Source organism: Brachyhypopomus gauderio, chromosome 4 (genome assembly GCF_052324685.1).
Source record: "Brachyhypopomus gauderio isolate BG-103 chromosome 4, BGAUD_0.2, whole genome shotgun sequence".
NCBI classification, from domain to species: Eukaryota; Metazoa; Chordata; class Actinopteri; order Gymnotiformes; family Hypopomidae; genus Brachyhypopomus; species Brachyhypopomus gauderio.
This window is the reverse complement of record NC_135214.1, coordinates 3,118,549-3,133,756: the sequence shown is the minus strand read 5'-3', so window position 1 is coordinate 3,133,756 and position 15,208 is coordinate 3,118,549. Positions and strand designations below refer to the sequence as shown.

Below are 15,208 nucleotides of genomic sequence, written 5' to 3'. Positions count from 1 at the left end.
CTGACTGTCATCGACATCATCTCTTAGTTCTCTCGTGAGTGTGTGCTCTCTCTGTTTGCCCACCAACAGCCCTGACGCCAGAGTGTTTTGATGGTGACAGATGGAGCCAGGGTAACGTATCAGAACTGACATGTTGCCATGGTTTCTGTTTGTAAATAACCGGGTTGGAGATGTATGACAAAGTGAAAACAAACAGGCTGCATCAGTGGGAAGCCTCTGATGCTAAACAAATACACATGTCACATGAACACACACGCACACGCACACACACACACACACACACACACACACACACACACACACACACAAGCCAGCACGGAACATAACTTTGCGAATGAATTCTGTGATATACATGTCAAATGTGCTCACGCTAGCACTGAAACTTTGAAAGAGAGAAGGGACATTGTGATTCTAATGCGTCTGTCTGCAGCTGCAGTAATAAGTTGGCTCCACTGTGCATAATGCGTGTCAAAAGAAAGCAGGGGCACGGGAGAAGACTGAGGAGCGGCCCGACTCACTGTCACTTTGTCATTTCTGATACACCTGAACCACTGCCACAGGCTGAAAGAGGACGTCATGAAAGAAGCTCAGAACTCATAAATTGAGATTAATGAAATGATGTGAATGGATGAACCTAGCGGTGCTTCCGCTAGTGGGTGTTCACTCAGCACGGGGAATTTCTGCGTCCCTTTATCCGGAGCAAATGTAATGTTGAACGCTCGAACGTGCTCACACCACAATGGTGCCCCGTGTGAGGGAGAGACGGCCAGTGGGGCGCGGAGGGGAGCTTCACGGATGCTGTGCGACACCCAGTTTCGCTAGTTTGTGTCATAAAATTAACGAGCGTGCCAGTGTTGAAAGACACTCTCTAGTGTTCACTGGAGTCCACTTCACGTCTGCATGGCTGCGATGTAACTCAGAAAAAGATCATTAAATACTCTTTGTGCAGTTGCATTTATTAAAAAACACAAAATAACCGTAAGGCGTGCATTCATGTTTCAGTTCACCCTAAAGGTGCCGTTAAAATTTCAAGGCTACGGTGCAGCCTAATACTGGTGTTTAACGGGACCGGCGGGGCCCGTGCCATCGCAGACGGCTGGTAAATTCGTCAGCACTTAGCTGCCACGTCTCACTGACATGACTGGAGTGGAGCCATTAGCACTGCTGCACCCACAGACGGCGCACACGGGCCCGGGGGGGCTGGGGGTGATTGGGGCTGCGGGAGGGTGGCGGGTGGAGGGAGGGTGAGGGTGGGAGTGTGCAAAGAGAAATCGAACATGTGGCATTAGTACGCGCCCTGCTTCACCAGCAGCTGATAGGCAGATGGTGGCGGGCAGCACGTACAACGCAGGCCGAGGGTGCATCTCATTTCCCGGGCCTTGTTTGCATTTTAGAGTACATCAGGACCATATTGACGTACAGTATACAAGGTGTCGGAGCGGGCACTCTCGTTTGCTGCCGCCCGCCACTGCTCCATATGCATGCCCTGCGGCCCAGGGCGAGGGACGGCCCATGGAGCTACCACTTCACATAATGGATGTGGCCTCCAGCCTAACTGAAGGTCAGCTTTCATTTATGTATAATGGGAGTCAACTGTTTTCTAAATGATATGCATCACAAGATAAAACAAAATGCAGAGGAAGGGAGGGGATAAATAAACTGAAATCAGCAAATCAGCTTCAGGTTGTTTTTAAAATTCTGAATTTTGACCATTAATGTGGAGTTAAAATGGGTTTCACCGTCACCTTCTTCGAAAACACAGTGTTCCTCAGCATTTGGGACTGTCTTAGCCCATTTATCACCTTACCACAAAATCATGAGATGAAATCTCCTCCAGGTATGAACGGTATTGATAAACAGATTAGCATAATTTTCTGCTTAATTATCCAGAGTTAACAGTACAGGCTTCCGGCATGCAGGGCAATGCAGGAATTCTCGAATCTGTGCTACCAGTTAACATACCCAGTGCTATCTAAAACAGAATAATTGTACAGATAGTCACTGTGCTCAGCATGGTGTCCAAAACCGCCAGGTACAATTCACCATAACCAGACATGCTGCGTTTCTCCACGCAGGTTAAATTATGGGGGTTCTCCAAAAAAAGGAGCCTTTCTTGTCTAAGAACTAGAGTCGTGTATTCTTGGGAAGTCCTACGCACGTTTAACCCAAACGTCTCGTCCGGATTCGGACGTGATTACACTGCTGGAGCAAGAGAGCTCACTCACAACACCTTTCCAGGATCTGTTTTCCAGTCGGCAACAGGTCCGCACTCAGCGGCCCGGCACGTCACCACGCCGCTCCATCGCTTTCCCGCTCCTTCCTCGTTAGCACTCATTAGCATGCGCGGCAACAATGGCGGCAGAGATCGCACTGTTTAGACTTTTGAAAGTCACCTTTAAATGCCGACTTTGCCGTCTGTTTTTTTTTTTGCGTTTTTTTTTCTTTTTTTTTTTCTTTTCCTTCCCGCAGACGGAGGGATCTCCTTGGCCACGAACAAACAGGCGAGGTGCGGTTCACGTCGGGCAGGCTCAAGACAGCAGGGAGGGGACCTGCTCCACAAATAAGGAATTGCCTGGTACTGTCATACCACGCACCAAAACAGCAAATAACGGCGACGGGGCCCCGATCGCAGCCCTTGAAGCAGCTGTCATATTAAATAATAATGAAGGATCTATTAATATGCAAAAGGGAACCAGCAGCAGACTAGCTTAACGCTGTCATGCCTCTGCATATTGTCAGAATGTTCATTATTAATTAACATGCAAGTTGCCCCATACCTGTGCAATGTCAGAACATTTCTCCAACAAATACTGAAAGTATGTGGTCCTTCTACTAATAAGAGTAATTAAATTAAGATCAGATTAACTCCACATCAGTACACAGAGAGTAACTACCAGCGCTTGCACACTGCCTTTACACACACCCCCCCCCCCCCCCCCCCCCCCCCCCCCCCCCCCCAACAAAGACAGAAGCCAAACTGCACTGTATTTATCAAATGCGGGCCACTGCAACTCTATTTTAACTAGACAGAAGGGGATGGTGGTGTTAATGGCAGACACCGAACGAGGACCCGGGAAGTCTTGGGCGGAGTGAGAGGCGCCGCAGTAAAGTGAACCCAGCACGCACGAGCTGTTCCATTTGCATCGCCACCGAGTTTGCCATCAATTACACGTGGCGCCAGGGTTCACGCGCCAGGGTTCACGCGTGAGGCGGACAGAGAGGAGTGTGCCACGCCACGTGACTGATGTGTTTATGACAGTCTCATCTCGCGTCTGGAAGGAGGAATATGTCGAGGTCTGAGGGGGCTCAACATTTCATTAACCCCATTTGGTGTGCACTCTGGCAAAGCGCGCTGCCGTCCAGTGCGTGGTGGACGAGGACACACGCTGGCTTCTCATGTCCCCCCCAACCATCCCACAATTGCATTTTGATCGTTAAGTGTATCAGTACTGTGCTGCTACTGTTTGTTTAATGATATGTCAATGTTAAATTACTCTAGATGAGAATATGGGCCTCAGAATTGAAGTGTGCTAGGTGGACATTTTCTGAGCGTGTGTGTGTGTGTGTGTGTGTGTGTATCCATGAGACACAGTACATGATCCACATTGTGAGCTAGTGCTTTTGGCAGCAGCTGCAGCATCTTAAAGCATCTTTGCTTTAAAGGAGACGTCACAAGCGCAATGTGTCCTCCCTGAGCAAATAATGGGATTTGCAGGAGGCAGTAGTACCCATAATGCATCTGTGGAGCGCAGTGAAGCACTCTGGGAGCGCGGCGTTCCCAGCCGCACATCGGCGGCAAAGGCCAAACGTTCCGCGATCGTTTTAATAAAGGCGAAGCAAAGCGAATTAAGATGTCCTTCCCCAAACCAGGAGGACGCGGTTCTACAAGTAGGAGATACATACGTTAAGAGACGGCCGCGTGCGAGACGCGCTCACGTACAGAGAAGGCGATTTGTCACTTTCAGAGGACGTGCGCGGATACGGTCTTCCCGTCTCAGAACCTGGGGCTTCCTGACCTCGGCTGGAGCTTCACTGACGGCAATTAAACACCCAACGCATGAATAACATGAATATCACAGCAAGCAGGAACTCCATGTATAAGTTATAGCATATCGCTTAGCCTGGGCCTGGCCACAGGTTTCCTCCCTGCCTGATGATTGGCTCGATTCCAGGCGACATATCCCCGGAACTTTTTTCATTCCTCTGCCTGTTTAATGTTAAATCGAGTCACATGGTCAATAAAGAAGGGACAGATTGTGTAAATAAATATGGCATACTTTTAACAATCCCACATCAAGAAGAGGGATCACAGGCTGTTCTGGGAATTGGGTGAATCTCTGCAGCGTGTTGCAGAGTGCCGTGTAGCGGCGAACCCTTGCTTTATCTGGACCTCTTGGCAGAATGCGCCAAATGCAACCAGTCCAAAATGTGATTCCATAACTGTTTCTGACAGTTCCTAAAAAAATTATTAATGGTGTAATGGCACATGCTATAGTGCTTGTGATGAAGCCAGACACAAAAATCAGGACACAAACGGTCCTGTCCTGAAGCCATGAAACCATCACACAAGCACAGTCTCTCAGTAGCCAGTCAGTGAACGCAGCATAGAATGTTGCATTTCTTCAAAAGTTTGGACCGAAATGTCAAGATCAGAGCCTCTGTCGAGGTTTAAAGGCACGGGCGGATATCAAACGGATGTTTCTTTCGGTACCGTGGTTTTGTTGTGCTTAATAAAAGCGGACCACGGGGTCTTCTTCCAGTGCAACATGCCCTGTGAGAACCTGATTCCAAATGAGACACCGACAGACTGACCCCTCTCCAACGAGGGCGGGGGGTGGAGGTAGCGTCTCAAGCTGAAAGCCTTGGAGTCCGTGCCATTGTTGGAGATTCTATTGCCTATTCTATTGCTGGGCTGGAATTCCAAATACACCCCCCCCCCCAACAAAAAGCTGTTATGTTTTACAAAGGAAAGTTGCCCTGTATGGAAAATGGGAAAGGCAGGACGATGTTTCTGCTTTGCAATGCAAACGGCAGGTACATGAAGCGGCACACGCAGCCTCGTAGGGAAAAACCAGCGGATCACAATGCGATTGCGATGTTAGGTAATTGTACATCGAGGTGTGAATGCACGTTCGTGGTCTGACGAGAAGTCCTAATGGCTGAGGATGATTAAGGAGGGCAGCGGGGGAAAAAAAAACGAGGAGACGATATGCAAATGGAGCGGCGTTCTCGCGCGCGACATCAAAGCTGCCACAGCGAAAAAGCAGCCGCAAATAGAACAAAAGCATTTGGCTGTAATAAGACCTGCTCGAGGGGAACCAGAGGCACAAACGGCTGTTGTTGATTCTTGTGGCGATAAGCTCACTTTAACATCACAACCGCCTATGTACATACAACACTGAAGTGGATTTAATCGGGCTAATTAAAATATACTCAAGGCAGAATGCAGCATCTAGTGAAATAACGCGGAAGACGCAGACTCTCCACTCCAATTTCTTCCGGGGCTGTTTGTGGGGGGTGGGGATGATGGTGGACGCTCAAGTGCCGTGACCCGTACTTTGGGACCGGTACTGTCGGCTTTAGCCTCACGCCATTCAGCGGACGGCCTGTAAGGTGTGCGGGAGACGTGGGCACAGGCAGAACGAGGGGAGAGTATTACCTGTAGGGGGAATGATTCCTGGAGACATAAGGCCTGGCACCGAATGAGGCATGATGTGAGGGTTCTCTGGCGATGTGACACTCTGCGTTCTCTTCGGTGGCCTCCCGGGTCTGGAGCTAAAGTGAAAGCGAAGTTCAGGAAGGAGGGTGCCAGAGGTGGACACGAACAGAAGGGATGGAGAGAGAGAGAGAGAGAGAGAGAAAGAAAGGAGGCAGAAAATGAACAAGGTAGAATAAGAGGAGAAGAGGGAGGGAAGAGGGAGTGGGGGTCAGTGTTAACATTCGGACCACTCTATAATGCAATTTCATTCCAAAGAGCTAACATGTACTGTAAATAAATTCCTTTTCAAGGACAGTTGCTTTCTGCAGCTCGACATAATAGACTTCCATAACTAATTAGATTACATGGTGAATTCATTTCCTTTATTGAAGATCAACCACTTTTTGATGCATAATTCATAGCCCGTACCTCGTTACCTGCTCCTCAGTATTAATATCCCCACACTATTTGAATTGCCTCGTTTGCATATGCTAAAATCCGGGCATGCAGCTTTCGGCCTGGAAATTACATGTTAACTTGTTATAATTATCGCAGTCAGACCACTGTTGATTTATGAGACTTTTAAAAACCAAATATGTGTAGTTCTTGTAATGAATGATATTTTAAGGTTCTTCAGGAAATTAAAAGGCAATGGCACCCTTAGGAAGTGTTCTGCTCGCTTGATTTAATACGAGACTTAGCTGGAAGGTGATGTGACAGAATGACTCAGACCTGTTGTACGTTCATGATGGAAACTTTTATTACTCCAAATGAGTGACCAAGATCATGCAATGATTAATGACATAGCATGCTGGGGCAGACTGGAGGGGGGGGGGGGGGGGGGGGGGGTGTGGTGGGAGTAATTATCCGTTTTCACTTGCTGTGATTGCATCTGTGTGCGGATTTTCCGAAGAACAACTTAAAGTTGCTTGGAGAGATTGGAAATTATTATTTCTACAAACTTTGCATGTGCTCGAACCCAATGCATTCAACAATTAGGCCATGAAACTTGAGCATTTGTTTATAGGATTAGAGGGAAAACCTCAAATTGGCCAGATCCAATTTGTGAGCCTTTCCTGAGAATAACATATTCTGCTACAGTGGTTCATTCGTCTAGAACTGTCTTAATGTTTCAAAAGAAGGGGAAGCATTGAAACAACTGACTAAAATGAGCATTTAAAGTAAGGTATGTCCTTAATTAAACATTCCAGTTTTATAAAGCTAGATTCCTTCTTCGTTATTTTATACTAAATGTAAAACATTTACATATTATTTCCCCTGAACTTGAACTGAATCAAGTCTCTTTACAGAAGCCTCCATTGGTCCTCAGACAACATTAGCTACTGGCTAAAACCAATAATGGATATCACAATTGATTAATTTGCACAGATTTGCATATACTGAGGTTTCTATTATAACATTACGAAGCTTCTGCATCTTTTGGGACGTTATCCCTCCCAGTGTGCTATGAGTTTTGTAAATTCCTTAGCTTGTCAATTCTGCCAAAAATAACATCCCAGCCTGCTTCCGGAGACGCCACTTTTCCCCATTTCATGATAAGCTTAAAAAAAACACATTATTCACATATAGAGTGACTAATTACAGAGAAAGATGTAATAGTGTATCATTTCGATTGCAATGCTGATAGAAGAGGAATGCTGTTATATCTGTTCTTATGCCGTGATGTCTTTTTTCCCCCAGATCACCTTCATTAAATAGCGGTTCAGAAGGTGACTGAATGGCGCCTTCACTGAGTCAAGGTCTGACTTGTAGTACTGTTACCAGTGACTAAACAGACTCATTTTCATGGCCATGTCACGGCCATGGCCATGGCAGCGGTGATTCCTGGAGAGGCTCAAGGCCTTGGTGAGGCTCACTTATTCACATTCCAGTGTAGTATATCATGTGCATCAGATTTGTTCATTTACAGAGTGGGCAGATGAGCTGCGTTTCGTTGCATTTTATCATGTTTTATTCCTGACAGGCATGAAATTGAAACAGAAATTCTTCACTCCTTTCCCTAAAGCGAGAGGAGCCATAAACCGGGAGCTGATGCAGCCGGGGTGGCAGGACGGGCGTGATTGGGCAGTGAGGGCGTCATGCAAGCGCCCAGGGCTGTGCGGGGTTTTATATACCACATCACTATTCCCGCAAAAACAAAGGTCAATCCGAACCTGCAAACAGCCACTTCCTCTCGGACAGTGCAGAGTAAACACCTTAAACATTCTAAAAAGCAAAATTTGTAAAACGTAATCTCCCTAATTGATACCTTTTGGTCTATCTGAAGTCATTCAGGCAGGTATAAAGTGGTTTATTACTGCTGCATTTGCTCAAGGGATAACAGATCTCTTCAGGGATGAATGTTAAAGCAAGCCCGGAGACGATGCACTCTCTCCCACAAAGCAAGGGTCAGATTTTTACTGTAGTGCTTCATCAGATTGTTTTTTTGGTCACGGGAGCGAGCACAGACTATGCGCAGATGAGACCGGCTAACGTGAGCTGCTTGGCCCAGAAGAAAAGTGCTGAAATGTAATTCCTGCTCCCACAGAAACACCTCTCTGATCTTCTAAGGGAGATTACAGACAGTTTTGCCGTCATCACTTTCAACGCACGGGACTGAATTATTTATGAAGGACCTCAATAGAGGGCATGTGCTGGTGAAAGTCCGACATCCACCTCTCCCAACAACACAAAACAGCGGGAAAAACCTCAAATGGTCAAAAATGTCACAGCGACTTTAGCACCGGCAAGCGCTCCAGACCAGGATCAAAGGCAGGAGAGCCTGAGAGAAGTGCAGGATGTGCTTACAGGAGATCCACGCTGGATCGTTAAATCCTGATATACAATATCAGAGTAAACGCACAAAGCTGGACTTTATACAGGCATTCAGAAAGAGAGCCTTTTAATGTGGGAGACAAAGCCGTACATGATCTCAACATAATTAGCATTCAGACTGATATGATTTGGGGCAGAAAACTCCACTATGTGCTTTCTTTGTCCAGAGCTGATTTAAAATGCATATTGTCAAGCACATGTTAGAAGCAATGGTACATACCATCAAGTACTAACTTCAGTCCAGAAGGCCCATCATGTAGCCATACAAACTATGCATAGGTTTACTTAAAATTGTGTTAAACTGTTGCCCTCACGTAGTGAGAAGCACACTATAGCCGCATGGCCCACACTGTTCTCCGCTGTTTCTCTGTGGCCACCTGATACAGAGCGGCACACAATCAACACGGCAAGAGCTGAACTATTACAAATGAAGCAGATGATTTGTCAGGCGGCTTGTGCTGAATCCTTAAATAGCCTGGCACAGAAAGTCCTGAAAAGTAGGCCATGATAGCGCGATGACGGTTCACGCGTTCCTCCTGTGACTCGGGTACTGTACACTCCAGTCTGCTGCTTTACTGTACATCTACCCATCCACACTCAGTCATAACAGACAGATAAATCTGTTATGTTTTTACTTTTGCTCTGGGAGATATTCCCACATGGTGTGTGTGTGTGTGTGTGTGTGTGTGTGTGTGTGTGTGTGTTTGGGGGGGGGCAAGCCAGAGCATGTCTCAGAATGGAAACCTAACCACAACACGTCCGGCATGCAGCAAAAAATGTGGTGCTGGATTTAAACCACAATCTCCAAGGAGCACTGTGAAGATTGAGGGGCCCATTCAGACCTGTTTAGCCCTATCAGAAAGGTTCATGCCTGTATCTGAATAGCTATGATGAGGTAATCATCAGTCAGCTCTTTAAATCTGGAATTAAAACACATCCCAAACGTGTCCTCCAGGGCCATATCGTGACCTTTTCTCTACATCTTTTGAAAAATGCAAGCTGTTAAAATATGGATCGGGGAATTTAATGAATGCATTCCAACTCACTTGTAAAATGGCCATAGCTACCTCTGGAAGAGGTGGAACAGATCAGATCACAAGTGGTTAAATTTGCCTTTCGACAAGCACTTGCACCTAACCAGTGAAATTTGACAGGCCCAAAAATCAGATCAGAAACACAGTTCAACGCCAGGTGGAAATTGTGAAAACAAGCGTAACTTAATGGGACTGCTCTTTATCTTGGTGGCACTCTGCTGTTGGGGTTTTTTTTGCAACAAAATTCTTAAAGGCAAATAGTCAACTAGCTCTCCTCAGTCTCTGACTGTGCTCCAATCACTGATCCGATATTCCTGACTCCAATTTAGGAATCAAACTAGGCGAGACTCACCCCAGGCTTCAAAGTGCCAAATATGTTGCAAACGAAGGAATTCTCCTTTTTGTTTTGCAACTGCGCTGAAAAGAAAATAACAGTGAACTTTCCCTGAACCACACTTCCTTTAATGGTCTTGCTTCATGTTGACCCGGGAGATCACAGTGGAACCTGATCCTACAAACTCCACCACGCTGCAAAAGCAATCAGATTAGGACCACACAATACACTTCGATTTCAATACCTCAATGCAATAACCAGCAATAATTTAATACAACCTCTCATCTGTTTTACCCTTCCTAACTCTCTTGTTTTACAGGAAAAGCGGAGATGAGGGGAAATACCGTGCAGCACTTAACGAAACACACCGGTTTCTGTGCGTTTCAGGTGCTGGGTGATATGCCTGTGGTACGACATCTGTGTCATTCCTGATGAGGGCACCTGTTCCCCCTTACGAGCTCCATGCTAATGTGGCGTTCGGCAGGAAGAGCTGTTTACCCCAAAATTTTCGGAGTGCAATACTGCACGGCAAATAACAAATAACCTCTGACACGGTGCGGAGATTGGTAAGGCTTGCACTCACTCGTCTGATGGAGACATATTTTGACATCCCCAGGTGAAACGTTAACCTCCAGTCAACGCTTGTTCAGCTCGAGTTTACCAAAAGAACACCCCACTTTGATTCGCCTCAAATGGAGCAATTAACCTTTCCCGCCTGCCTTTTGTTTGCCGTTTGGAAAAGGTAAAGATGAAGATATTTATTCCATTTACTCACAGTCTACCAAAACAAGCAGATGAATCATGGAGTCTCAGACTCTGTAAATACAGCCTCTCCTGAAATCCTGCCAATCAGGCCTTATAAAATATTAACCCAATGTCATTGCCCTTTTCAAAATCTCTTACCTAGAATTCCCTAATTGTTCCTTTTCTTTATCTCACCCTGGCAGAGAGTAAATAAATTAACAAAATAGCTTTTATCACCCCGAATAACCTTTTAACTGAGGGATTATCACAGGTTTATTTTTCATTTCATTCCCAGCGATAGCAGTGCATGCCTCATTGATTACTTTGCTGAGGTAGTGACCAGCGCAGAAAACAAGGTCTTATTGATAACACAGAAAGACCTTCCCTATAACAAGTGCCTGTATTCACATTCGCCATTCCACCTTTGCGACTGCTGCTCTGCGTGGCTCGACGAGGCACAAACTCACGCATGCCTCTCCTCTCCGACAGGCAGATGTTGCAGTCATAACTGCAGAAGCAGCTTGAACCAGCCGCTAATAATTATATGGGAGTGCAATATACCATTCATAAAAAAGGAAAAGTTACACAGTGTGACCCTGTTGTACACACTCGTATAAAAAGCCTTCTGAGAAACAACAAAAGCCAATGGGCACGGTTCAAGCCGCGATGGACTGGGAAGGAGCCCAAGCTCGGTCACGTCCTCGCCGTGTCCGACGTGGCCTGACACGCCTCTCTGTGCACCTGGCGAGCACGCCGACTGCTGACCCACACGTGAGGCTCCCAGCACACGTGCGGAACGCACTGCAGAGGAAAGTCCTGGATTCTTCTATGTTCCCTGACACTTGGAAATACTGGAGTAGCACCAGACCAGCCAGCACCTGCGGGCTCCATAAAGAGGTCGCTGCAGCGTACGTGCGGGCCGGCCCTCCGTCGCCGCCTTGATCAATCGCGCTCGGCGCTGCGTGTTATCTCGGCCTTTATTTGCATTGAGCTGTTGCTGCTTTATCAGTCCCCCCTCTCTCTCACACCTGTCACAGTGCCACCTCAGCCAGGGAGCCCGAGCCACCTTATCAGATCCAGATAGATGGATTATGTGCGAGCACTTCATATAAAATGCTTTTTCCCCTCTCTCTCCATTTTTCCTGTCTCTCCATCTCTCTCTCTCTCTCTCTCTCTCTCTTTCTCTCTTTTATTAGTAGCAACAGCTGCTTCCGCAGGTAAACACTGAACTTTTGTGAGGAACAATATATTAGATCAAATGCAGACAATCAAAAGCACCAGCCAGCTACCCCTATCACCGACAGTCACCCCCCCCCCCCCCTCCACCCCCCACCATGCCTCTCCTGCTGGGCCCCACCCGGCCCCTCGCCGCTTGTCTCGCCATCCTTCAACAGTCCCGCACCGGCGCGTAACATTTACAGACAGAGCGAGCGGGTGCTTATAAAGGTCTCCTTCCTGCTCCTTTTGTGTACTGCATAGTGTGATTAAAAAGCCACTGGGCAGGACCATCAGATGGGCGCTGCCAACCAGCCATTTTCCTTCCTCCACCTTTATTTACATGGCCGCGTCGATCGCTAGCACGCGGGCTTGCCGGCCGCGGACGCATACGTAGTCGCAAATTAGCCCCTTTATCAGACTACTTAAGGCAGATCCTCACTGGAGGGAGAGCAAAAAAGGGGGGAAGAAAAGAGGAAAAGATCCAGAAATGCAATAAAGCGCCTGCTTATTTTAATGCATCATTAAAGACCCAATTCCAATCCCGCAACTGCGTTCCGTAATTGTAAAGCTTAAAATTGTTTTGTATCAGTCCTATTACCACTAATAATGAGGCAGCAGTCTCTACACATCCTGGGAATTGATGAAGAATGCCTAATTGGTTGACTTTTCGGTGCCTAATGGACGATTCTCTTAATTAAAAAGATACTGCAGAAAATGGTATAAATCAGATACACTGAAAAAAAGTAAATGCAGTTAATCAAATGTACAAAAAAATGAACAGTTCCAGGAAAGTGAGAGATTAGTTGATACAAGCTCCGTCCCGATATTTATTAATTGCAGTCACCCTGGTTAACACAACAGAACAGGTCTTATCTTTAAAACTGTGGGGAAATTTTATCTGAAGTGCTTTGACTGATCCTTCTTTTCCCTGAACTGCAATGCATACGAAACAAGTCTTCAAAACAAGGCCTTAAAAACTTACTAGTCAGGGTGCCTTTGAGGATATTTAATTAAAATCTAATCCTGCATTCATTAAGGCTCACATAAATTAAGCTGTCATTCATAAGATTTATGGATTCTCATTTGCATATTGCATACAATTCATCAATTACTCAAGTATGAAAGGAGCACATTTCCCTTGGAGCTGCCTGCTGCCCTGCCAACATTTGAAATGAGAGAAAGAGCAGGACTGTCAGGCATTCGAAACAAACTTTCCCCACAATGTCTGCCTCCTGATTAATCTAATTTCCAAGCCATCCCTTTACAAGATTGTACACAGTCCAGCTGCAGTTTTCAATTATATCTCCTGTCCTCACCGCTAACTTTGAATGGGAGATAGATGCAACACAGGGCACGCCGCCCCAACCCCAGTCCACTCAGCCGCGCGCCTATTTACTGCCATCTTCATAAATTAAAAAATTGTTTTTTTTTTTTTTTTTTTTTTTTGGTTTTTTTTTTTAGGCAAATGAAAAAATCGGACGGGACTGGGGGCGGAGTGGAAAACGCTGGCATTTTTTTTATCTGGGTGAAAAGCGAGCTGTGTTAATAACGGGAGTATTCCCTGTCACTTCTGCACGCGCAGGGCTTGTGGGACGGAGTGACGCCAGGCTCGGGCACGCGGGGAGTGACGCCAGGCTCGGGCACGCGGGAGGGACGCCAGGCTCGGGCACGCGGGAGGGACGCCAGGCTCGGGCACGCGGGAGTGACGCCAGGCTCGGGCACGCTCGGGCACGCGGGAGAGCCGCTGCACGCGGGAGGGACGCTGCGCTGCACGGGGGAGGGACGCTGCGCTGCACGGAGAGTCGGAGCGCAGTAAGCGGTTAAGCCAAGCCAGGCGTGAATACTTCTAAGATAAAAAGGTCAGGCAAAACAAACAAACGGCTTGCAAGGATGAATAGAATTAATTGAGTCATTAATATGCATGGCTAATAAAGCCCCAAAAATCCGGTGGAGGAGAGAAAAAAATCGTTGTGGACTATTTTCTTTTAATGGCTTGTATTTTCAGCATGGGAGCGTTCGAGACATGTAGGTATCAATCTTGGAAAGGGTGGGGGGGGGGGGGGGGGGGGGGGCTTCAACAAACAGGTTGGCGTAACCTCAGCGTTCACTCTTCATGTCGTACAAAGCAGACAAAGGCAAACTTGTTCGGGTGAGAAGATTAATTCCCAATTAATCCCAAATACTGGCAGAAGAACAGACCAAGTAGACTAAATGAAAGTCATACTGAAGGGGACTTAATTGGTTCCCCATAGTAAAAGAACTGGATAACAGAGATCAAGCAGGAGTTTATTAATCCTTCCTATTGTTTTATGAAACTGTGGTTGGAAGGAACTTCAGATAGAGCCAATAGTTAAGACTTTAATGTGCTTTTAATATTAACAGCGGGATGCAATTAAGGGGCCACCAAACAATAGCACACTCCAGAGTGATGCATATTAATTGATGGAATATGAGTTCTGAATCAATATGATTAACACAGTGTGGAGGACGAGGAAGCCACGTGCAAGCAGGTGTACACACACACACACACACACACACACACCACTCACACAGCACAATGATTACCTTAAATAATAAATGCCAAAAAACTGAATGACATTTTTGATATTTCTATTTTTAAATGGCAAAACATAAATAGAATTATGAATGGCAAAAGATAGATATATGTATGTGCACGTGTATGTATATGCAGTCACACACTGTATTTCAACTTTTGCCACGATAGCTGGTCAGTCTTCTGACCACACGACTGCTGCCTACCAGATAATATTATGGTTCAACAACAGAAAGCAATACCTGCTGTCTAGTATGTTGGACATGATTAACTGGGTGTCTAAGTGGTTGCATCTAAAAAAAAGACTATAATGTAATCATAACATGCAGCATACATCCAAGAAACTGACAGAAAAACACTGAGTGTGTGTGTGTGTGTGAGAGAGAGAGAAAGAGAGAGAGAGAGAGAGAGAGAGAGGTAGATTGATAGAGTCTGAGGCCTGCAACATCTCAGAGACAAACATACTTAATGTTGTAAACAGGAAATCCCGTAATTATTAACATTAATTGGATTGTGAATCAGAATCCTGTGATACATTAAACAAAAAATTATACACTGTTTATTCTCCTTTTTATGTTTTTAATAATTAATGAAACATAAATATTCAGGGAGTTCAAAACTGGTCCATGGTGGTAGAGGAAGACTGTGCTGTTTACACTGCAGCGGTGAGAGTTTCCTCAGTGTGTAAAGGGGTTACCAGTCCACCCCATTTCTCACGCTTCCAAGTCAGACGGTGCTTGTTCTCCGGGGAAGCGCTGTGTGTCCCCTGGGGTACTGGTGGTCCTGGTCCC

General features: G+C 46.2%; 1 protein-coding gene across 2 annotated transcripts in view; it reads right to left on the bottom strand.

The window, feature by feature from the left end:
* Positions 1-15,208, bottom strand: part of dachd (dachshund d) — a 79,864-nt gene that overhangs the window by 44,335 nt on the left and 20,321 nt on the right. For both annotated transcript variants that reach the window (XM_077001536.1, XM_077001535.1), the window contains exon 2: positions 5,660-5,775. In XM_077001536.1, coding sequence (XP_076857651.1) covers positions 5,660-5,775 — 116 coding nt within the window. The remainder of the gene's footprint in view (positions 1-5,659; positions 5,776-15,208) is intronic.